At 42.1% G+C, this 23,732-nt stretch overlaps 1 protein-coding gene across 1 annotated transcript in view; it reads left to right on the forward strand.

Annotated features, from left to right (window-relative positions):
• Positions 1-23,732, forward strand: part of LOC127662711 (otoferlin-like) — a 47,723-nt gene that overhangs the window by 18,924 nt on the left and 5,067 nt on the right. Inside the window, exons 25-39 of the mRNA XM_052153997.1 lie at positions 2,739-2,809; positions 3,050-3,079; positions 3,187-3,318; positions 3,453-3,513; positions 4,837-4,931; positions 5,061-5,204; positions 13,527-13,664; positions 13,736-13,863; positions 13,950-14,120; positions 14,348-14,508; positions 20,698-20,840; positions 20,923-21,011; positions 21,173-21,271; positions 21,393-21,634; positions 21,750-21,928. Coding sequence (XP_052009957.1) covers positions 2,739-2,809; positions 3,050-3,079; positions 3,187-3,318; positions 3,453-3,513; positions 4,837-4,931; positions 5,061-5,204; positions 13,527-13,664; positions 13,736-13,863; positions 13,950-14,120; positions 14,348-14,508; positions 20,698-20,840; positions 20,923-21,011; positions 21,173-21,271; positions 21,393-21,634; positions 21,750-21,928 — 1,883 coding nt within the window. The remainder of the gene's footprint in view (positions 1-2,738; positions 2,810-3,049; positions 3,080-3,186; positions 3,319-3,452; positions 3,514-4,836; positions 4,932-5,060; positions 5,205-13,526; positions 13,665-13,735; positions 13,864-13,949; positions 14,121-14,347; positions 14,509-20,697; positions 20,841-20,922; positions 21,012-21,172; positions 21,272-21,392; positions 21,635-21,749; positions 21,929-23,732) is intronic.

Consider the following 23,732-nt stretch of genomic DNA (forward strand, 5'->3'; position numbering starts at 1 on the left):
CTCAACAGGGGCTGCGGTACCCAAATTCTCAATAAAAGAGCTATTTCCTTTACCTCTGGGTCACATGGCCCGCAAATGCCATTTTCACGGCACTCTGCTTTCAGGCCTGAACAGTCCCGGCTCCCTGGATGCGGTGCTCCCGCCCTCAGCCCCACGACTGTTCCCCGGCTGGCCGGTTCAGACGAGTCCAGAGGACGCCAGCGTCGGACCTCCTCCTCAGTCATGAACCCGCCCCCTGCCCCCCCGGAGCAAGGTAAGTGCTTTGAGTTTGTTCTCAGCACCAGAGCCTCGGGAGGCCGCGCTGTCCCCCGACGCCGCGTTACCTGTTCCGCACCGCTGCGAAGCCCCGCCAGGTACGTCCAAAAACTCGTCCCCTTGGTGCCCCTTGCACGGAGCTTAGATGCATGGATGTCGCTGCACAACCCGTCGTGATGGCTGCAGTGGACCATTCGACTCGGTTAGGCAATTCAGTTTGCCAGGTCTCTGCCCCTTCATGGGCGTTCGTTTCTCCGCAGTGCACGACAGACATGTTCAGTCCCTGCGCGAAGAAATCGCCTCCCTTCTAGCCAAGGACCCGATAGAGCCTGTCCCTCCAACCGAAACGAAGAAGGGTTTCTACAGCCCTTACTTCATTGTACCCAAGAAAGGCGGCGGCGTACGACCGATCTTGGACTTGCGAGTTTTCAATCGGACCTTGTCCAAACTTCAAAATGCTCACCCAGAAACAAATTCTATCTAGCGTCCGGCATCTAGATTGGTTCGCAGCGATGGACCTGAAGGACGCGTACTTCCACGTCTCGATTTTCCCTCGACATCGACCCTTTCTGCGGTTCGCATTCGACGGCCAGGCATATCAGTACAAAGTCCTCCCCTTCGGCCTGTCTCTGTCCCCTCGCGTCTTCTTGCCCTGCTACGAGGAGCTGGCATACGCATACTCAACTACCTCGACGATTGGCTCATTCTGGCCTCCTCGCAGGAATTACTATGCGCACACAGAGACCAGGTGCTCGAGCACCTCGGCCGTTTAGGGTTTCAGGTCAACTGGGAGAAGAGCAAGCTCACCCCGGTCCAGAGCATCTCTTTTCTCGGTTTGGAGTTAGACTCAGTCTCAATGACAGCACGTCTCTCCAACGAGCGTGCTCAGTCAGTGCTGAAATGCCTCGCTTCCTTCAAGCCAGGCGCCGTGGTCCCTTTAAAACGTTTCCGACGGCTCCTGGGGCATATGGCATCCTCCGCGGCGGCCGCGCCGCTGGGGTTGATGCATATGAGACCACTTCAGCACTGGCTCCAGACTCGAGTCCCGAGACGAGCATGGTGCTGTGGCACGCACAAGGTGAAAGTTACCACTGCCTGCCGCCAAACCTTCAAACCCTGGACAGACCTCTGCTTTCTAAGGGCAGGAGTGCCCTTGCAGCAGGTGTCCCGACGTGTTCTGGTTACGACCGACGCTTCCAAACTGGGTTGGGCGTCGTTTGCAATGGGCACGCAGCCGCAGGCCGGTGGAACCGAGGCCCGCTGCGCTGGCACATCAACTGCCTAGAGCTGCTGGCTGTTTTTCTTGCCCTAAAGAGGTTTCTTACGTTAATTTGGGGCAAGCACATCCTAGTCAGGACAGACAGCACCACGGTGGTGGCCAACATAAACCACCAAGGCGGAGTACGCTCCCTCCACATGTCACAGCTCGCCCGTCGTCTCCTCCTTTGGAGACAGCAGCGACTCAAGTCCCTGCGTGCCACTCACATCCCCAGCAACCTCAACCTCTTTCAGTTATCAATGGTCTAAAAACTGTTGTTAATTTAGAATTTAGATCCTGGGATCTCTCAGTTGTCCTCACGGGACTCCAGAGACCCCCCTTCGAGCCACTAGACTCAGTTGGACTCAGGGCCCTCTCTCTCAAGACCGCCCTGCTGATCGCGCTCGCCTCCATCAAGAGGGTCGGGGACCTGCAAGCGTTCTCTGTTAGCGACTCTTGCCTGGCAGTGACTCGGCAGACACTTTCGTGGTCTTAAGGCCACGACTGGGCTATGTGCCCAAGGTTCCTACCACACCCTTCAGGGATCAGGTAGTGAACCTGCAAGCGCTGCCCCGGGAGGAGGCAGACCCAGCCCTTTCACTGCTGTGTCCAGTACGTGCTTTACGTATCTATCTGGACCGCACACAGAGCACTAGACGCTCTGAGCAGCTCTTCGTCTGATTTGGGGGACAGCAGAAAGGGAACGCTGTCTCCAAGCAGAGACTCGCCCACTGGGTTGTCGATGCCATTTCCCTGGCTTATCACACCCAGGCCTTGCCCCCCCCCTTGCGGGTCCGAGCTCACTCCACCAGGAGTGTTGCGTCCTCGTGGGCACTGGCTAGGGGCACCGCCTTAGCAGACATCTGTAGAGCAGTGGGCTGGGCAACACCTAACACTTTTGTGAGATTCTATAATCTCCGAGTATCGTCCCGTGTTTTCTCAGGTCCGAGCCGTAGAACTCTGTAGCACGCTGATGATCTGACCGGGTGAACCGCTTGCGCCTAGCGCCCTTTCCCCCAAACCTTCAGAGTTCAGAGGTGAATATCGGCGCTCAAGAGAGACCCCTAGTGTCGCTTCTCTGACACAACGTCTCGTTCCCTCCATCGGGGAACGAAGGTTACATACGTAACCTAGACGTTTTCATGTATTTTTTCAGTGTTTTTTCTTTAAATAACTTTATATAAAATCTTTTTTACTCACCATATTTTTACCTGTTCCTGAACAGAAGAGGTTGTGATCCACACAGAACCAGAACCAGCTGTGAAGAAGATGGAGACCATGGTCAAACTGGACTCAGTAAGTAACTCTGCAGAATTTAAAAATAAATGGTGCCTTTGAGGATATTGTTCACGTTCTCCATAAGTGTTATTGCATAGTTTTGATGACTTTACTACTCTCCTAAAATGTAGAAAACAGTCATAATTAAAGAATGAGGTGTCTGAACTTTTGACTGGTAGTGAATATGATATTCTATTAAATATAACAATTTTATATGTATAAAAAAGGATAAATTCAAATAATATTAATATGTTTCAGGCCTCTGATGCGGTGGTTAAAGTTGATATGGTAAGAATGTTTTCTAATAGGTCATTTTAAATTCCTTATTTATCTTTTTTAAAGTGGGCTATTTAGAATTTTGTCTTACATTTGTCACATCTTTAACATTGTGATAGTCAGATGATGAGAAAGGTGGTAAAGGGAAAAAGAAGCGTAAGAAGGGCGAAGAGGTGGAGGAAGAAGAGCTGGATGAGAGTATGCTGGACTGGTGGTCGAAATACTTCGCCTCCATCGAGACACAAAAAGAGGTAAGGGTTTCGGAAAGAAGGATTGTTTTTATTCCTTTACATTTACAAGATCAGAAATGGCATATCTATAAATATGGGTTATTTAATTCTTGTAACTGTGAAGATTTTATGATGCTGTTTTATGGCCAATCTAGATCATTAAAGTTCAAGAAGCAGAAGCCGAAGAGAAGGAAGATTTTGAGTCTGGAGAGGGAGGTAATTAAAGAAATATCATTGATTATATCTATAACACAAGACATATTGCAGAATAGAAAGAGTTATGCCCAACTAAATGTTGCGCACATTTGAAATGAGAATTTTATAGAATAATAACTCTTTGGCTGAAATTGATTCTATTGTGGACCGGTTCCACATATTTGAAATGGGTTTTCTTAACCTAAATTTATTTTGTAATCTCAACTCAAATACGTTTTGAAGAGGGAACCTTTTTTGAATTGGGTAAACTATTTAATATAGAATCTTTTATTTCTTTATCTAACAGCTAGTTGCAGTGAATGTCAGTTTGCTATATACAGTACATGCTGTACATGGAAGCATTACAGAGTGCAGCTTGATAAATAATTATCACTGTAATTACTCAATAACAAGAGCAATAAATAATCATAGATAATAATCTACTTCATATTCCTGTCCTCTTCCTAAACTGAAGATCTGCTCTTTACCATAATGGTAACCCCCAAAACTCTTACATAACAAAACAATAAAGACCAACAAGAATCCCTCTTTATATTCATCTTGCACAGACACATAAAATAACACTTAATTTAACATTTACTCTCACATGCAAAGCATGCTGGGAACTAGAAATCCCCTGCAACATTTCAGTTAACCAAACATTTCATTTAATTCATTTAATTTATCTTAATCAGTTAAATTAAGGTAACTTGGTAACATTATTTCTTTTTTTTAATATAAACAAGGGACGATTCAGTAAATCTAATGATAGTGAAAGTAATTTTTTGTGTGTGCATGAACAAAAACACTTCACAGCTACAGTCCTGGGATCACTCTTAATTCACTGTAGTAATAATTCAGAGTTATGGTAGTAAATTTTACATTGCACTAGTTTAGTAGTTAGTTTAAAAATCGAATCAAATTGATCAACTTGCACTGTTACAAAGGCCACCAAAAATGAACATTCCACTAATTAAATAAATCCTTTATTCCAACCATTAAAATGCCAGTTAACAATGTGACTGATAAAAGTCTTTGGATCTTGTAATTTATATGAAGATTGGAAAAATATTTCAGTCATGATATTATAGTTGTTGATATTTGTTTGATGTTACTTTATTACAATTCTTAAAGGTTTTATTACTTTTTTTTTATTACACAATTCAGTTTGATTGAATTTGAAATTTGTATGACATTAAAATACACAAACAGGCCAAAATATTGTTTGGAATGTAACAAAATTTAATAAAGTCAATATTTAGTACTACCTTGAGGAAGCTATTTCACTTATGCTATTTAAGTATCTTCCACATGATATAAAATAATAATTGCATTTACACCAAGGGACCAAGAAGAAGAGAGGAAAGGACAACAAGAATAAACGTGAGGCTGGAGAGGGCGTACCAGAGAAGAAGAAGCAAAAAATTGAAGAGCTGAAGGTACATTTTGTCTTTGACGCCAAAATAAATGTGAATACAGAAAGCCTAGATCAGATCTCAGCAGCTGTTCATCTCTGTGGAGAGCGTATGGAACGCAGCTTGGATATTAAACACTTGTTTCATCCATAGGTGTACAACAGAGAGCTTGAAAGTGAGTTTGACAGCTTCGAGGACTGGCTTCACACTTTTAACCTGTATCGAGGGAAGTGTGCGGACAATGCTGATGTTGAGCAGAATGCAGCAGATGAAGACAGACTTATTGGCAAATTCAAGGTTTGTTGTCTTTGCTTTTTATGCACAGTTGTACAGTTGATGTGACTTCCTATTTGTAATGCTGATACACAGTGCACTTTGTGTGTCTCCATGTAAAAACTCCAAGTACAATTCACTCATGAATATCAGTTTTTTTACATTTTAATTGGTATTCTAAATGTGCAATAAAATGTGCAAACTATTAGAGGCAGTCTGATCTCATGAAAATTATTAGATTTTTGCAAAGTTATATTACATTGTTCCTTAAAACTATCGTGGCAGATGCGAGGTGAAATGTCCACTGTGTGGCGCTAAAAGTGAGTGAAATGTTCTCCTAAATAGATGAGGTTTTTAAGGTTTATGTTGTATCGAGATTTTAAATAAATGACTACAGACCCCTCGCTCTGACGTCTGTGGTCATGAAGTCATTTGAGAGACTGATGTTGGCCCACCTGAAGAACATCACTGGACACTTTCTAGATCCCCTGCAATTTGCTTATCGAGCAAACAGGTCTGTGAATGATGCAGTCGACATGGGATTGCATCATATCCTGCAACATCTGGACAGACCAGGGCACATGCAAGGATCCTTTTTGTGGAATTCAGTTCGGCTTTCAACACCATCATCCCAGCTATTCTCTAGACCAGTGTTTCCCAAACTGGGGTTCATGTACCCCTTGTGGTACGCAAGGTGACAATGGGGGTATGCGAATAACATTCTGAGATTCACTGTTCTTTCAATTTCATCACAGTCTAAAATAACATTCAAACCCAGTTCATATCAAGTATTTTTGGTTATTTAAGGTTAGATTCATAGGGAGTTTTGATTCTGATGGTATAAGTTCAAAAGCTTTGATGACAGGTGTCAGACATTCGGCACCACATTGTTGCATGATGTTTTTTCAGCAAATGAGCTGAACCTTGCTGAACAGTGTCAAATGTGACATGAAAAAGCACCTTGAGCTAACAGCGCAATTGCACAGATACTTACCCTCAGTGCTCGAAGTCGGCCGGCAATGCACCTGCAATGATGCGCAATTCCAGGCACAGAACCGAACGCTATTCTTGCGTAACACAATGCAATGAGGGGGGGAGTTTTCAAGTTATGCAGTTGTATCATATCTAGCATACCCATCTCAATGGGTAAGCCATTTATTCAGTATTTATATGATTAATATAACATATTTAACATAAAGGAGTTGTTTTACAAAGATAATAGTGTTAAACAGACATATTTTCAAATTACATTTTATGAGGGAAAGACACCGCGGAGACCACATCCTGCCCGAAGGGGAGGTTAATGTGGCAAATATGTCACATGGGCTTGCCAGCTGCATGTGGATGAGGCATGGTGGAAGATCCTATCCGGAGGGGAGTAGCTTTACAAACTCAGCAACCAGTGGCAGAGGGAGCTCTGCCTAAGAGAGAAGTGGATTGACCTACAGGGAAACCGCACCGTGGAAAATACATCACATGGGGTTACCACTGGTAACCAGCACATGTGGAGCACCTACCCCAGTACAGGGCATCCTAGCACATGTACTGGGCCTGGCTACGAATTCCTTCCCCAGAATTTGCCACAGGGCTAGGAAGAAAAGATATCCAGGGTTCACCGTCTCGTGAACTCACATGTGGGAAAAGCACACGTCTTCTCCTTCAGGAGGGGAAAGGTGCTGTACGCAAGCGGTACACCCGGCCTGCTGCCCCGCATACTTACCTGTTCGTATCTGAAAAGACACGGAATTAAACAGATGTCTGCTAGAGAGGTGGCATTGGCTAGTGCCCAGGAGGATGCCATACTCCTCTAGGAGTGTGCTCATTATCACAAAAGGGGAGGGTACGCCCTGGGCCTGGTATGCCAAAACGATGGCATCCATGATCCAGTGGGACAGCCTCTGTTTGGAGACAGCGTTCCCTTTCCGCTGTCCGCCAAAGCAGACAAAGAGCTGCTCAGAGCATCTAAAGCTCTACGTACGATCCAAGTAGATGCACAAAGCACGTACCGGTCACAGCAACGACAAGGCTGGGTCTGCCTCCTGCCAGGGAAGCACTTGCAGGCTCACTACCTGATCTCTAAAATGGGTTGTGGGAACCTTGGGGACATAACCCAGTTGGGGTCTCAAGACCATGTGAGAGTATTCCGGACTGAACACCAGGCAGGTGTCACCTGCAGGTCCCCAACCCTCTTGATGGATGTGAGCGCAGTCAGGAGGGCAGTCTTCATTGAGACCGACTTTAGCTCAACTGACTCTAGGGGCTCAAACGGGGCTCTCTGCAGGCCCAGTAGGACCACGGAGAGATCCCACGAGGGAATGAGGCACAGCCTAGGAGGATTGAACCTCCTGGCGCCTCTCAGGAACCGTGCTTCCCCAGGGACTCACCATCCACCGCGTCATGGTGCGCCACTTTAGCTGCCACATACACCTTCAAGGTGTAGGGGGACAGCCACCCCTACAGCTTCTCCTGCAGGAAGGAAAGCACCGACCTGACTGTGCATCTCTGGGGGTCTTCACCTCAGGAAGAACACCACTTTGCAAACAAATGCCACTTCAAGGCATACAGATGTTTGTAGAGGGAGCCCTGGCCTGAGTGATCATGTCTACCACCGCCAGTGGCATGCCACTTAGATCTTCTGCATCCTGTCCAGGTGTGGAGATTCCAGAGGACTGGGCGCGTGTTCCAGATTGTGCCCTGTTCCTGAGAGAGGAGGTTGTGAGGAGCATGAGTTCTGAGAATCAAGTCTGGGCGGGCCAGTACGGAGCCATTAGGTTGACCTGTTCCTCGTCCTCCCTGACCTTGCACAAGGTGTGTGCAAGCAGGCTCACTGGGGGGAAAGCATACTTGTGTAGCCCCCAGGGCCTGCTGTGCGCCAGCGCATCTGTGCCGAGGGGAGCTTCAGTCAGAGAATACCAGAGTGGGCAGTGGGAGGATTCCCAGGAAGCAAACAGGTCTACCTGTGCTTCGCCAAATCGACTCCAAATCAGCTTGACCACCTGGGGGTGGAGTCTCCACTCTCCCCTGAGCATCACCTTTCATGACAGCACGTCCATTGTACAGTTGAGGTTGCCCTGGATGTTAGTGGCCTGCAACGACTTCAGTCACTGCTGACTCCAGAGGAGGAAGCGGCGGGCGAGTTGTGACATGCGACGCAAGCATAAGTCACCTCGAGTGCCCGTGCCATGACCTTCGTCACACGGAGGGCGAGATCGGTCGCTGAGCACAGCTCCTGCATCACTTCGGGGTCAGGACTACAAACGTGCAGCTCTTTCAATGCCTAGTTGAGTCCTCAGCGTCAGACTGCACCAACCCGCTCTCCAAAGCTTCAATAGAGAGCTCATTCTGCTCACAAGCTCTGAAAGAGATATTAAACTCTGAGGTGAGCTGCCTGTCTAATCGCAGAACTCGACTGGGGCAAACAAACGTACTGGGGAATGGGAGGTCTATGGGGGATTACCCTCCGGAAGCACTCCCATTAGGGTCCCCAAATCGGGCCCAGCGTTAACTGACCCCACCTCGTACTAGTAGATAGAAGGCCCAGGCAGGGAGCGGCTGGAGTGGCTTTCCCACAGAAGGAAAGCCTCAACTGCAATGTTGCCATGGTCATATCCTCGCAGTGAGAACCCGAAGCATCCACGAACACTGCCTCAGTGTGACTATGGCACAAACATCAGAGGCAGAAAGATCCAGGAACTACACACAGACGTAAAGGCATCTTTAAAAAGACGCTCTCAATCAGTGCACACTCTTTTAGAGAAAATATATACTCTTTCATCTGTCGAAGTGCTCAGGGACATACTCTGCAGCAATCGCGCAGGGGGGGAGAAAGCAGCTGAAATGCACCGTATATACAACAGCATATGCTTCTCATTGTGAGGTGAATGGAATGGCAGGGGATCTCGCTGCTCAACACCTCTCAAATACGAAGAAATAATCTGAATGAGTGGTTGCGAGCCAGCTCCTTTTATACCAGTATATCTGGGAGAGTGGCATGCAAATTTCACTCGCCAATTCCCATTGGCCTTTTCTCAAATATCAGAGGTGTTTGGGGATCCCAAGGGCGACCCCTAGTGTCACTCATTGACACAATGTTGAGTGAGTGACAGATAGGGAACAGTTTTTTCCCTCAGGCTATCCATCTCATGAACAATTAAAACATGCCCCACTGAGCAATAATTATGTACAATACACAGCTTAGTCTATTAATAAATATGTATCCAGCATATAACAGATTTTGCAAACTTGGCAATAAAGCTAATTCTGATTCTGATTTGCATCATATATGTGACAGATCATCCTCTTTGAGTCTATATTTGGAAACAGGCAGATCCCCATATGACCAGTGCCAGACCCAAACCACACATACACAGACTGCACACAATTTAATTTTATTTTATCAAATGTTTTGGAGAGATGGAATAAGAATAAGTATTTTATTTGTAACCCGCACACACACACAAGACGAGACAGTCACAATGTCGGAGGAAACTGCTTTATTCACAAAGCAGGCAATAGTACAAAAACAGGGTAAATCCAGTGAAGAGTCGTCAAAGGGGAGCGTGAGGTCCAGGCCGGGGAATCAGAATAGAACAAAGGGGCAAATCCGGGAGAGAGTGGTCAACGAGAGCGGGAGGTCGAAGCCGGGAAACAGGACACAACTAGACGGGACTAGCGGGAGCAAAAGACAGGGGGGACTAGGGGATTACTAGTACTGGCAAAGCCAAGGGAAAACTAAACAATAACCAACCCGAGTGAGACGAAAGGGTTGTGATATATATAGGGGCGAGTGCAGGTGTAAACAATGATGGGTGATCAGACGAGTACAGGTGAAACTAATGTGGTGACTGAGAGCGGGCTTGCGAGCCCAAGGAGGGAGACCTGCTAACGAGCATGAGAGCTCGAGGGAGCAAACCGAGCGTGCAAGCTCGAGGGAGCAAAACGAGCGTGCGAACTCGAGGGAGCAAAACGAGCATGGAAGCTCGAGGGGGCGGAACGAGCATGGAAGCTCGAGGGGGAGCGGGGTTCGTGACATTATTGTGACGAGGAGGAGGGTGGGGTAATCGGGCTAAGTAGCCGAGGAGTGTGTGTGTGTGTGTTTTGTCAGCAGTGTTGGTGTGTGTGTTTTGTCAGCAGTGTTGAAGTGTGAGTCACTTAGCTTGATCTTCAAATTTTGATAGGTTTTCTTTAATTTGATATCATGCAATTGACACTCTTTATTATTTTTCTAACATTATAAGCTCTTAATTTTGAGTTTGCCATTTAAGCATGAAATCCTTAAAATGCCTTCAGAGCGTAAGGGGTTAAAGGGACAGTTCACCAAAAAAATTACAATTATGTAATGATTTACTAATTTTGTTAAAATCCCTAACTATCTTTTATTTTCAGAAGAAATTTCTGAAGAATCTTACCAGCAGCACTTGCCATCAGAGGTGGGTAGAGTAGCCAAAAACTGTACTCAAATAAAAGTAAAATTATTAAAAATAAATAATTACTCAAGTAGAAGTAGAAGTATTAACATAAATAATTACTTGAGTAAGAGTAAGAAAGTATCCAATTAAAAGAGTACTCAAGTAGTGAGTAACTTGTTACTATCACAAATTACATAATAGATGTTTAATCCCTTCATAATACATATTGAACATGTACTACAGAATTATTATTATTATTATTAATGGAAATTCTGTCATCATTCACCATTATGCAGTTCCAAACCCGAATGACTTGCTTTCTTCCATGCAACAATATAAGGAGATTTTAGACAGAATGTTTGAAAGTTTTTGACAGAATATTTTGAAAGTGAATGGTGAGCGAGACTGTCAGTCCCTAACTTTCTGTCTAACATACTCTCCCTCATGCCATCCCAGATATGTATGACTTCTTTTCATCTGCAGAACACAAATTAAGATTTATAGAAGAATATTTTCGCTCTGTAGGCCACATTTTTGATGCTCCAAAAAGCACATAAAGGCAGCATAAAAGTAATCCATAAGACTCCAGTAGTTAAATCCATGTCTTCTGAAGTGATATGATAGGTGTGGGTGAGAAACAGATCAATATTTGCCATTTTTTGCTAGACAGCAGGGGGTGATATGTAGAGAAGAATGTGAATCACCAAAAACACAAGAAGAAGAATGTGAAAGTGATCTGTTTCTCTGTTTCTCCTCCTGTATCACATCACTTCTGAAGATATTGATTTAACCACTGAAGTCTTATGGATTACTTTTATGCTGACTTCTGTGATTTTGTTTAGCTTTAAAATGTTGCCACCCATTCACTTGCATTGTATGGACCTACAGAGCTGAGAAATTCTTCAAAAAAATCTTCATTTGAGTTCAGTAGAAGAAAGAAAGTCATACACATCTGGGGTTTCGTGAGGGTGAGTAAATAATGAGAATTGTAATTTTTGGGTGAACTATCCCTTTGACTGCTCTTGTCAGATCTGGATGAATTTGTTAATAAGACGAGAGGTTTGGAAACATTTCTAGTAATTATTACAGTGAAAACGTGAAAATGTCTGACAAGGACATTATATATAATGCTGAAATATAAACCAAAGCAAGATCATGCTTTATTAATGCCTTCTTTCACTATTTCATAGCTTTTAAAGTCCTGTGTGGATTCTTATTTCTGTGTAGTTACAGTTTTAAGTGTCGTAAGTATATAGACCATTAGTTCTGTAAAGCAGTATTGCCGCTCTATAAATGCAGTGCACGCAGTCTACGTAGGTCACCATCTCCGGTTGCGGAACACATGCTGTGTCTGAAACTACCCCTATCCACTATATAGTGCACTATTTTGGGTGTCCGTCATTTTGTTGGATTGTCTGAATTCTGAATAAGCCACTCGTTCCCTACTTTTTAACTAATTTTTAGTTAAAAAGTAGGGAAGTACACTTGATGACGGTTAATTTCCCACAATCCACCACAGGGAAGATGTACAAGCTAGGAGTTTACTGCTTCCTTCACTCCTGCAATGTTTTATTTCATGCTGAATGTAGTAAATTACTTTTTGACAAATCATTACTGGATTAAAATAACATAATAACATATAGAGAGATTAAACATACAGATACATTTTAAAATGTACTCTTTATTTGATCAAATGTGTTTAATCTTTATATTAACACACAGTATATATTAAAAAATGGCAAACAGAATTAAGATTTATTGTATTAATATTATTTAATAAGAATAACAAGTAAGGCCAGAGTATTTTAAAAGTTAATATGTGACATTGTTTCTGTGAAAGCCTCAGAGCTCCAACTCGCTGTGCACGTGCAGAAATGCTGTCCGTTCGCGCTCCAGTTGTCAATCACGCGTACAGCAGAGCAAAGGCATTTATTTATGCTTAACTTGGATGTTTACATGGATTTATACAGTTAATCCACCTTAAGTAGGTGCGATAGTTTCCAGTACAGCCCACGAGGGCACGGGGTAAATGCCTAAATACTGCTCATGGCATACAAGACGCGGGACAATGCGCACTGATGTATTGCTGCACTGATTTAAAAATGTACACTTAAAATTACACAGAAAAGCCTCTGTTAGAATTAGAGCCAAAACGTACCTCAGCGTGCACCTTTAAGTTGGAGCTGTTACTTTAATCTTGAAATATTAGCTTGTTTTGGTGTTAAATGAAGGCATTGCATGACAAAACTATTCTTCTTTTCACTGTGCAGAGTGAAGAAAGTGTTTCACTTTGTTTGAAGAGTTTGATGCTGCTGCAGTGATTGAGTGACAGTCTGTGACAGCAGCGTGCGCCTCTGGGTGAACATCCGCTCTCGTAAAAAGTCCCATGAAATAATCTCTAAATAAATTATACATTAATTAAAATTAAGTCCAATAATGTAATGACATGTACACCACCCATTGTAAAGAAGTAAAAGAAAAAATTATTAATTAGAAATTTACTTGAGTGAGAGTAAGAAGTTCTAATTTACTCAAGTAAATGTAACAGAGTAAATGTAGCGTGTTACCACCCACCTCTGCTTGTCATACAATGACAGTTCATAGTGACCTGTACCATTTTTTATGATCAAAAACAGTTATAAACTAAAGTTAACAGTCGCTGACACCACGTTTTGATGGGAAAAATTTAATATTGAATGTCACACCTTGCTAAAGTCGCACAATATTCATCTTAAAGAAAAAGCTTTAAAATCTAGATTTGTATAATCTGAAAAAATAAAAAATAAATTATTAATGTCAGTGCTTGGGTCTCTGAGGGTTAAAGCTGACTTTATTTCAATTTCTGAAAGCTTTTTTTGGACATAACACAAACAAATCAACAAATGTCATAAATAATAGACATTTTTCTCAACCATTGTGAACCTCTCCTTGTGCGCAGGGCTCCTTGTGTATCTACAAATGTCCCATGTCGGATGAAGTGTCCAGAGAAATGGGCTTCGATTCCAACATGGGCATGTTCCAGAATATTCCACACAACGATCCTGTCAGCGTCCTTGTCCGAGTCTATGTCATCAGGGTATGAGTATTTACATTAGACATCAGAGCAGTATATTGAGTCATATTATAAGTGTTTTTACTTTATCTCAGGCAACAGATCTGCACCCTGCAGACATCAATGGGAAGGCAGATCCATACATCGCCATTAAACTCGGAAATACAGACATCAAGGACAAAGAGAACTACATCTCTAAGCAACTCAACCCTTTGTTTGGAAAGTTAGTGCCATAATACATGTTTTTTGATGTACACTTTCTCATTCACTTGATAATAAGAATATGAACTAATTACTCCAAACTTGCAGGTCTTTTGATATTGAAGCAAATCTCCCAATGGATTCGACTCTCACTGTATCCATCTACGACTGGGATTTGTTGGGAACTGATGATCTGATCGGGGAGACCAAGATTGACCTGGAAAACCGCTACTACAGCAAACACAGGGCGACGTGTGGTGTCAGCTCCAGCTATGCCATGTATGCAGTCCTTCTTTTAAACATCTTTAAAAATACTGATTTGAGTGGCCGTTTGATGTATAAATTGAATTACCTGTAAACTGTTTGAGCATTTTCAACACTGCCTTCATTAATGTAGATGGAGCAGTGTCCAGTTAATATTTTGGTAAATGGAAATGGAATTTTGCATGGAAATGTTGTAATGATCTGAGACAGTTGGATGTGTAACTGTTTTGGTTGTTTTCTAGTCATGGCTATAATGTGTGGAGGGATCCAATGAAGCCATCGCAAATCCTTGGCAAACTCTGTAAAGATTGCAAAATGGATGCACCGCATTACGGCCCAGGAGGAAGAGTGAAAGTGGCAAACAGAGTTTACACCGGACCCACTGAAATCGAGGATGAAAATGGTGTAGTACATGTTGAATGGGAACACAAAGATGTTTAATGCATATTCACAGTATGCATTAAAAACATATTCTGGGCTCAATACAAAAATGATTTTGGCTCGTCCCTGATTCATAAAAAAAATGTGTTACAGTCAGACACTTACAGTGGAAGTCAATCAGAATCAGAATCAGAATCAGCTTTATTGCCAAGTATGCTTACACATACAAGGAATTTGTCTTGGTGACAGGAGCTTCCAGTCAACAACAATACAAACAATACCAAAAACAGCAGCAAGACATAGATAATAAGAAACAAAAAAGAACACAAAATAAATAATTATACATATTCGTACATACACTCACCTTCATACATACCCACATACACACATAGTGCAAATCTAATACAATCTGTATATAAAGAACAAAAACCTGTATATGATGTACAGAGCAATGTAGGTAATGGCAGAAGTGGATAAGTTGGATAATATACATTTAAATTAAAATTAAACTGTGTATTGCACATAATTATTGCTCAATGGGGCAATTTAATTGTTCATTAGATGGATGGCCTGAGGGAAAAAACTGATCCTGTGCCTGACAGTTCTGATGCTCAGTGCTCTGAAGCGCCGGCCAGAAGGCAACAGTTCAAAAAGGTAGTGGGCGGGGTGAGTGGGGTCCAGAGTGATTTTACCAGCCTTTTTCCTCACTCTGGAAGTGTATAGTTCTTGAAGGGGGGGGCAGGGGGCAACCAATAATCCTCTCAGCAGACCGAACTGTCCTTTGTAGTCTTCTGATGTCTGATTTCGTAGCTGCACCAAACCAGACAGTTATTGAAGTGCAGAGGACGGACTCAATGACTGCTGAGTAGAACTGTTTGAGCAGCACTGGTGGCAGGTTGAACTTCCTCAGCTGGCGAAGGAAGTACAACCTCTGCTGGGCCTTTTTCACAATGGAGTCGATGTGTATCTCCCACTTCAGGTCCTGTGAGATGATAGTGCCCAGGAACCTGAATGACTCCACTGCTGCCACAGTGCTGTTTAAAATGGTGAGGGGGGACAATGTTGGGGTGTTCCTCCTAAAGTACACAATCATCTCCACCGTTTTGAGCGTGTTCAGCTCCAGGTTGTTTTGACTGCACCAGACAGCCAGCCGTTCAACCTCCTTTCTATATGCAGACTCATCATCATCTCGGATGAGGCCGATGACAGTGGTGTCATCTGCAAACTTCAGGAGCTTGACAGAGGGGTCCTTGGTGGTGCAGTCATTGGTGTACAGGGAGAAGAGTAGTGGGGAGAGTACACATCCCTGGGGGGCACCAGTGCTGATGGTACATATGGTGGAAGTGAATTTTCCCTACCTCACAAGCTGCTGCCTGTCCGTCAGAAAGCTGGTAATCCACTGACAGGTAGAGGTGGGAACAGGGAGTTGGTTTAACTTAGTCCGGAGTATATCTGGTATGATGGTGTTGAAAGCCGAGCTGAAGTCCACAAAAAGGATCCTTACGTATGTCCCCGGTCTGTCCAGATGTTGCAGGATATGATGCAAACCCATGTTGACTGCATCATCCACAGACCTGTTTGCTCGATAAGCAAATTGAAGGGGGTCCAGAAAGGGTCCAGTGATGTCCTTCAGGTGGACCAACATCAGTCTCTCAAATGACTTCATGACCACAGATGTCAGGGCGACAGGTCTGTAGTCATTAAGTCCTGTGATTTTAGGTTTCTTAGGGACGGGGATAATGACTGAGCGTTTGAAGCAGCATGGGACATCACACTGCTCCAGTGATCTATTGAAGATCTGAGTGAAGATGGGGGCCAGTTGGTTAGCACAGGAACGAAGGCAAGCTGGTGAGATGCCATCTGGTCCTGGAGCCTTCCTTGTCCTTTGCTTCCGAAAGACACGGCACACATCGTCCTCACAGATCTTGACTGCAGGTAGTGTAGCAGGAGGGGGGAGGAGGGGGGTTGCAGGAGGTGTTAATGGTTGTGTGAAATGAAGGTCCGAGTGCGTGTGGGGTGTGAAATCGGGCCTTTCAAATCTGCAGTAAAACACATTCAGGTCGTCAGCCAGTCGTTGGTCCGCCACAGGGTTGGGGGTAGGAGTCCTGTAATTAGTAAGTTGTTTCAGGCCACTCCACACTGATGCAGGGTCGTTAGCTGAAAACTTTCTTTTCAGCTTCTCAGAGTAGCTTCTTTTAGCCACTCTGATTTCCATATTCAGTGTGTTCCTGGCCTGATTATACAAGACTCTATCCCCACCCCTGTAAGCCTCCTCTTTGGCATGACGAAGCTGTCTGAGTTTTCCTGTGAACCATGGTTTATCATTGTTGAATGACAAAAATGTCCTAGTAGGGATGCACATATCCTCATAGAAACTGATGTATGATGTAACAGTATCTGTGAGCTCGTCCAGGTCTGTAGCTGCAGCTTCAAAAACACTCCAATCAGTGCAGTCAAAGCAGGCTTGTAGTTCCAGCTCTGCTTCAATAGTCCATCTCCTTATAGTCCTTACAACTGGCTTTGTTGATTTTAATTTCTGCCTGTAGGTCTGGAGAAGATGAACCAGACAGTGATCAGAGAGTCCCAAAGCTGCACGTGGGACAGAGCGATATGCATCCTTTAATGTTGTATAGCAGTGATCCAATATATTCCTGTCTCTGGTGGGATAATGTAATGGTGCTGTCTGTATTTGGGCAGTTCGCGTGTGAGATTTGTTTTGTTAAAGTCCCCAAGAATAATAATGACTGAGTCCGGGTATTGTTGTTCTGTGTCTGAGATTTGATCAGCCAGCTGTTGCAGCGCTAAGTTCCCAGACGCGTTTGGAGGAATGTAAACACTCACCAGAATAAACGAAGAAAACTCCCGCGGCGAGTAGAATGGCTTACAGTTAATAAAGAGCGCTTCCAGATTGGGACAGCACATCCTCTTTAGTGTTGTTACATCTGTACACCAACTTTCGTTGATGTAAAAGCATGTTCCACCGCCTCTCGTTTTCCCCGTTAACTCTGCGATGCGATCCGCTCTGAACAGCTGGAAGCCCGGCAGATGTAATGTGCTGTCCGGAATGGCTTCACTCAGCCAGGTTTCAGAGAAGCACAGTGCAGCAGAGTTTGAAAAGTCCTTATTAGTATGTGTGAGGAGATGTAGTTCGTCCGTTTTGTTGGGAAGAGAGCGGAGATTTGCGAGATGAATGCTCGGCAGTGCTGTTCGAACGCCGCTGACGGAGTTTAACCAGCCGCCAGCTCGTTTCCCTCGCCTGCGTCTTGTAGCGCATCTAAACAACACAGCAGCGCCTCCAACTAAAATGTCCAGCAAAACGTCCGAATATTGAAAAACCGGGAAAAGATTATCTGGTACGTGCTGCCAAATGTTCAACAGTTCATCCCTGGTAAAACTGATTGGTAAAAGATTGCTAAACACAGGACAAACTAACAAAAACAACAAAAGAATTGAAGAGCTCCACACCGTGGCGGCCATCTGCGGCGCCATGTTGTATTTCTGGGGGACAATATGTAAAAGTTATATATGTGTGTTAACATGATTTTAGTGTGATAAAATGTCTGATCTACATTATTTTATCTTATAGGATTTGCCAGCGTTGTGTCGTCATGGCAACAAATAAATGTTTTTCAAAAACTGTATTTTTTGTTCCGGTTCAGAAGTTCCACAGCCTTCTTTCCAAATAATAACCGGTTAGAACTAAATAAAAGAAAGTTAATATTGTTCTTTTTCAAATGACAGTACTTCACTAGTGGGTGGGTGAAATACCAATTGTAGTGTTGCCAGATCTCACAAGCAACCTGGTCTGGCAAAACAAGCCCATAATAAGTCACTTGTCTCACCAAAGTAACTGAAAATAAGAAAATAAAGGTTTTCCTGTGTGGTGAATTTATCAGCACAGAAATCATAACAAGCATACAGTTAATTAACAGTTAAATATAATTTCAATTAAAGATCTGCTTCTCAGTCAAAACCTGATAGCATCAAATCTGTATTAATGCATCAAATCTAACAATAATTCAGTGAGAAATGTACTTTTTAACACTAATTATCCTTGTATCTGGATTAGTTATGCATGTATACACTGTAAAAAAATCCTGTTAATTATACAAAAAAATAAAAAATAGGCAGCTGTGGTTGCCAGAATAATTATGTAAAAAATACAGTAAAAATGTAAACAACTTTACAGAACAATCTGTACATTTTACAGTTTTATATGGTTGTAATTTACATGACCACGCTGGCACTGAAAAAAACAAAAAAAAAAACCATTTACAGTAAATAAATGTCATAAACTTGATATTAGCCTTCTGAAACTGTATAAACCTGATTTTTACTTTATTCAGTATTTGTTAATCACTGTAGTAATTACTGATGAGCACATGATGACATGAAGTTCATATAAATATAAAAACAGAACACCCAAATGTACGTAACTGATATTAAAAATAAGATGAAACATAACTATTCCCATAAAATATAATGAAATGTTATGGTTCACGCAGGGAATTCTAGGAACTCTTGGTTACATTTGTTTTACTGTAATTTTAACAATAATTTACTGTAAAAAGTACACGCACTCTCTTGTTAAACATAATGTACATTTTTACCATTAATCATACATGAAATTATTTTAATTTTTATAACCATTTTATTGTAGAAATTACTGTATTGTCTTTTAAAATATCTTAAAAAAATTTACTGTATATTTTACAGTAAAAATTCGTTAATCAATTAACATTTTATTTCTGTAGCATTTTTACAATCATATACTGTTAAAATTACAGACATTTAGTCATTATACATAGTTGTTAAAAATATCTTCATTCACAGAATGCTTCATCCGCAACAGACAATTAGACAAAGAAATGTGTGATGCTGCAGTTTCCTTCAGGATACAAGAACAATGTTTAATTTTTATGGGCAACATGAAGTGGAGTATTTCTAAAAATGTACTGTGATAAACGCTTTTAGCCTTTAGTTTCATGAAACAATTATCAGAATGAAATTAACCAGTTAACAGAATTTAATACTATTGAAAATCACTTTGTTGCTGTTTTTGGTTACGTTCTGGAAACAAATTGGTTCTTTATCAGTTTTTAGTCCCTGGTTGTAATATTGAAAATAACTTTACACAGATGCATTAGTAAGTGATTTTATCACACTAAATCATGTGAACACACATATGAGTATTATAATGTTTACAGATTGGCCCCATTCACCTTTATTCTAAGGGCCTCACTTTAAACCAGATTTGAGATTTTTTGTTTACTGCAAATAAACGAGGGACAGGTAACATTTATTTTTTGTGGTAATCAACATTGTGCCACAAATGTTGCTGATTAACCTTAAAGCCCAAAGTATACTTTGATTTTGACGTGAATCGTCTGCGTACAGTCGAGCGTGAGCCTGGCAAAATATACTCTATTTGACGGTGCGCTCATACACAGGAGGTTGCATTTTTTAAAATCCACTAGAAAACACAATATCAACGCAAGAGTCATTATTTTAAAGAAAGATAGCAGGGGCAAACCTTTGAAACAAAACATTTTTAAGTTTATGTATGTGTAATGGATCAATGGAAAGGAGGAGGCGAGAACCGGCTTTTCAACATAAATAATGGTTTAATTAACAACTTAAACAAAAGACAAACACACACATATGACGGACATGTCCGTAAACGATCTCTCTCTCCCGCACGATCCTCTGTAGTCGACCTTTATCCCTCTCGGGAGGCTTGATTAGCCGAATACGGGACCGGGTGTGTAGGATCACGAAATGTTTAAATTTAAATTTAATTTTTTTAAATTTTAAATAATTAAAAGATTCAAGGAGTCCTGTCAAATCTCGGAGCATCAAGGCTTAAACCTTCTGGGGCATTTTGACCTTTACAGTGGCCAATAGGTTCTCTCGTTTAGCCATCCAACCAGGTTGGGAGGAGTCAGAAGGTTCTGGGGGGCACAAGGAAAATCCAGAGGGGCCATGCCCACAACCCCCCTTAGACCTGGCCGTGACCACTTTATGGAAAGTCATCGAGCAAAAATACTCCAAAAAGTGAAGTTAGTTCGGAGAAACGCTCTAGCAGCATTTGAGTGCAGATGACACTTGATGTTTTGTTTCCTATGAAATTCAAATATTTCTAAGTGTGACTTGAGTGTCCAAAAGTGTCCAAATCACTTTTTGGGGTCACTAAATTAATATACAATTTCAGGATTGAAGAAACAGACGGATGAGCATCTGGCACTTGCGGCACTAAACCACTGGGAGGATATTCCACGGATAGGCTGCAAACTTGTTCCAGAGCATGTTGAGACGAGACGTCTCCTGAATCCTAATAAACCCGGGATCGAGCAGGTCAGAAATCATCTCATAAATGATTGAGGCCTTAGAACAGTGAACTCTTTTGAGTGTTAACGGTGGGATTCTCCTACTGTAGGGGAGAATTGAGATGTGGGTGGACATGTTTCCAAAGGATATGGCGGCACCCGGACCTGCTCTGGATATTTCACCAAGAAAGCCGAAGAAGTACGACTCATCAGTTTGTGGTTTTTCTTTCTGTTTGTCCCCATAAAAAAGTAAATAAAACTAAAGATATACAGAAGAATATTTATTTAAAAAAATATATATATATATATATATATATATATATATATATATATATATATATATATATATCTCATTGACAGTTTTGAGCTCAGAGTGATCGTGTGGAATACAGATGAGGTCGTTCTGGAGGATGATGATATCTTCACGGGGGAAAAGTCCAGTGACATATTTGTTAGAGGGTATGATATATTTTTCATGAAGTCACTGGGATGTTTAAGTGCCCACAAACATTTGGCCATAGGTATCTTTCATGATCATACGGTTAACCAACTCCATCCGTGTTTAATTGGTGACCAACAGATGGCTCAAAGGCCAGCAGGAGGACAAACAGGACACAGACGTCCACTATCGCTCGCTGACCGGAGAGGGCAACTTCAACTGGCGCTTCATTTACCCCTTTGATTATCTACAAGCAGAAGAAAAAATCGTCATCTCCAAGAAAGAGTCCATGTTTTCATGGGATGAGACAGAGTATAAAATTCCTGCCCGACTGAATTTACAAGTGTGGGATGCGGATCATTTCTCTGCTGATGACTTCCTGGGTGTGCTGTTGTTTTTTACTACGTAGAGACTCTATATAAAATGTCCTTTTTTATTTTCTGCCTCGTTTTTCCTAATTAACTTCTTACATACCGCTGTATGTTTGTTTTGATTCAGGCGCAATTGAACTAGACCTGAATCGATTTCCTCGCGGGGCAAAGACAGCAAAGCAGTGCTCTATTGACATGGTCCTCAATGAGCAGGACATGCCAATGGTGAACCTATTTAAACAGAAGAGAATTAAAGGATGGTGGCCGTTTGTGGCCCGAGATGAAAATGACGAGATGGAAATTACAGTAAGTGACAATCACTTAAATTCCACAAATTGTAAAATCCATGGGCAGCTTGCACCTTTTTTAGGGGTCACCAGTGGTAGTGAATAAACTACTAAATGTAGTAGTTATTATATTTTAAGTGCAAGACGTGTTGATCTAGAGGTATATTGTTTGTTTTGTGTGCAAGGGTACCCAGGTTCAAATCTTGACCTAAGATATATTAAAAAACATTATAAATCTGAACTGTGCAAATGATCACCATGCATTTTCATAGCAGCTTTCACATGTTGATAACATGTGTTCTATGTGCTGTCAATCAATTAACATTTTTAAGAAAATTAATTACATGTCATGCAGATTAATTGATCCAATTTATCACATATACTGTATTAATATTTGCTGAGAAAGACCCTCAAATAACAATATTTCAATATACAGTATGATGATTAAATAATTAGAAATATTTTTATTTAAATAATGTCAATATATACAGTAACCAGATAAAGTATGTGAACTCTTTGGAATTACCAGCATTTATGTATTAATTTGTCTTCAAACCTGGTTTGATCTACATCTAAGTTACAATAATGAATAAAGACAATCTGTTTGAACTAATAACACATAAAGTATTGTATTGTACATATTAAAAACTCCATTCAAACATTCACAGTGTAGGTTGGAAAAAGTATGCTAACCCCTAGGGCAGTGGTTGGGAACCTATGGCTAGTGAGCCACACGTGGCTCTTTGACAAAAATCATGTGGTCTTACCATTTACCAACATATGATTGTTAAAAACTTAGAGACATCACTAGATATCAGTTTCCAGCAGAGAACATGGGTGGGATTGCAAAGTAAATTACAATTAATTTGTCTCTATTTTGTTGTTCAGCCTACCAAAGTCAGTAACAAGTCTGTTTACAATAATATATTTCCAGTTTTTCCATCCATTGCGCTCAGTTTCAAACAGCTAACTAGTTTGTAGAGATGGCGAAAAGAAAGAATGCGGCGCATCGAATATTCCAAAGTGTTTGGACTGAAACATATGCTTTTGTTGAAAGTTCTGGTGTTCTGCTGTGTCGAATTTGAACAGAATGTATTGCCTCATTTAAAAAATCTAATGTTATGAGACATTTCGAAACCCACCATGCAGCTTTTGCAGCAACGTACCCGGTGGGTGAGAGCCAAAAGAAGTCGTGTGGAAGCCTTCAGGCTTCATCTGGAAGCCTGAATGCTGCCAGCTTTGCTGGCTCATTGGAGATTTTAAAACAAGGAAAACCTTTCACTGATGGAGGGTTTGTAAAGTCATGCATGTTAAGTGTGGCAACTGAACTGTTTGCTGATTTCCCAAAGAAGGAGAAAATCATTCAGAAAATAAAAGACGTGCCCCTGTCAGCCCGAACTCTGCATGACCATGCTGACATGATGACGCGTGAGGTAGAGAGGGTACAGATCAAGGATATAACTTCGGTAGATTTTTTTTTTTCTAGCACTGGATGAGTCTACAGACACTTGTAATATTCCAGAGCTAAGTATTGTTGGGCGCTATGTGTCTGACGACAAAATACGTGAAGAAAGTCTGGCCAGACTAAAGGGGAGACAACTAAATGGAAGATGTTCTGAAATTGTTTATAGATTTTGCTTCTGAAAAAACTGCCACTGGACAAACTTGTGTCTGTGTGCACTGACGGAGCTCCAAGTATGGTGGGGAAACACAAAGGTTTTATGTCTCTGTTATGTGAGCAAGAAAAGCGGCGCATTTTGAACTATCATTGCGCCTTAGAGGCACTCTGTGCTCAGTCTTGTGTGCCCGAACTACGTGAAGTA

This window comes from Xyrauchen texanus, chromosome 22 (assembly GCF_025860055.1).
Source record: "Xyrauchen texanus isolate HMW12.3.18 chromosome 22, RBS_HiC_50CHRs, whole genome shotgun sequence".
NCBI lineage: Eukaryota > Metazoa > Chordata > Actinopteri > Cypriniformes > Catostomidae > Xyrauchen > Xyrauchen texanus.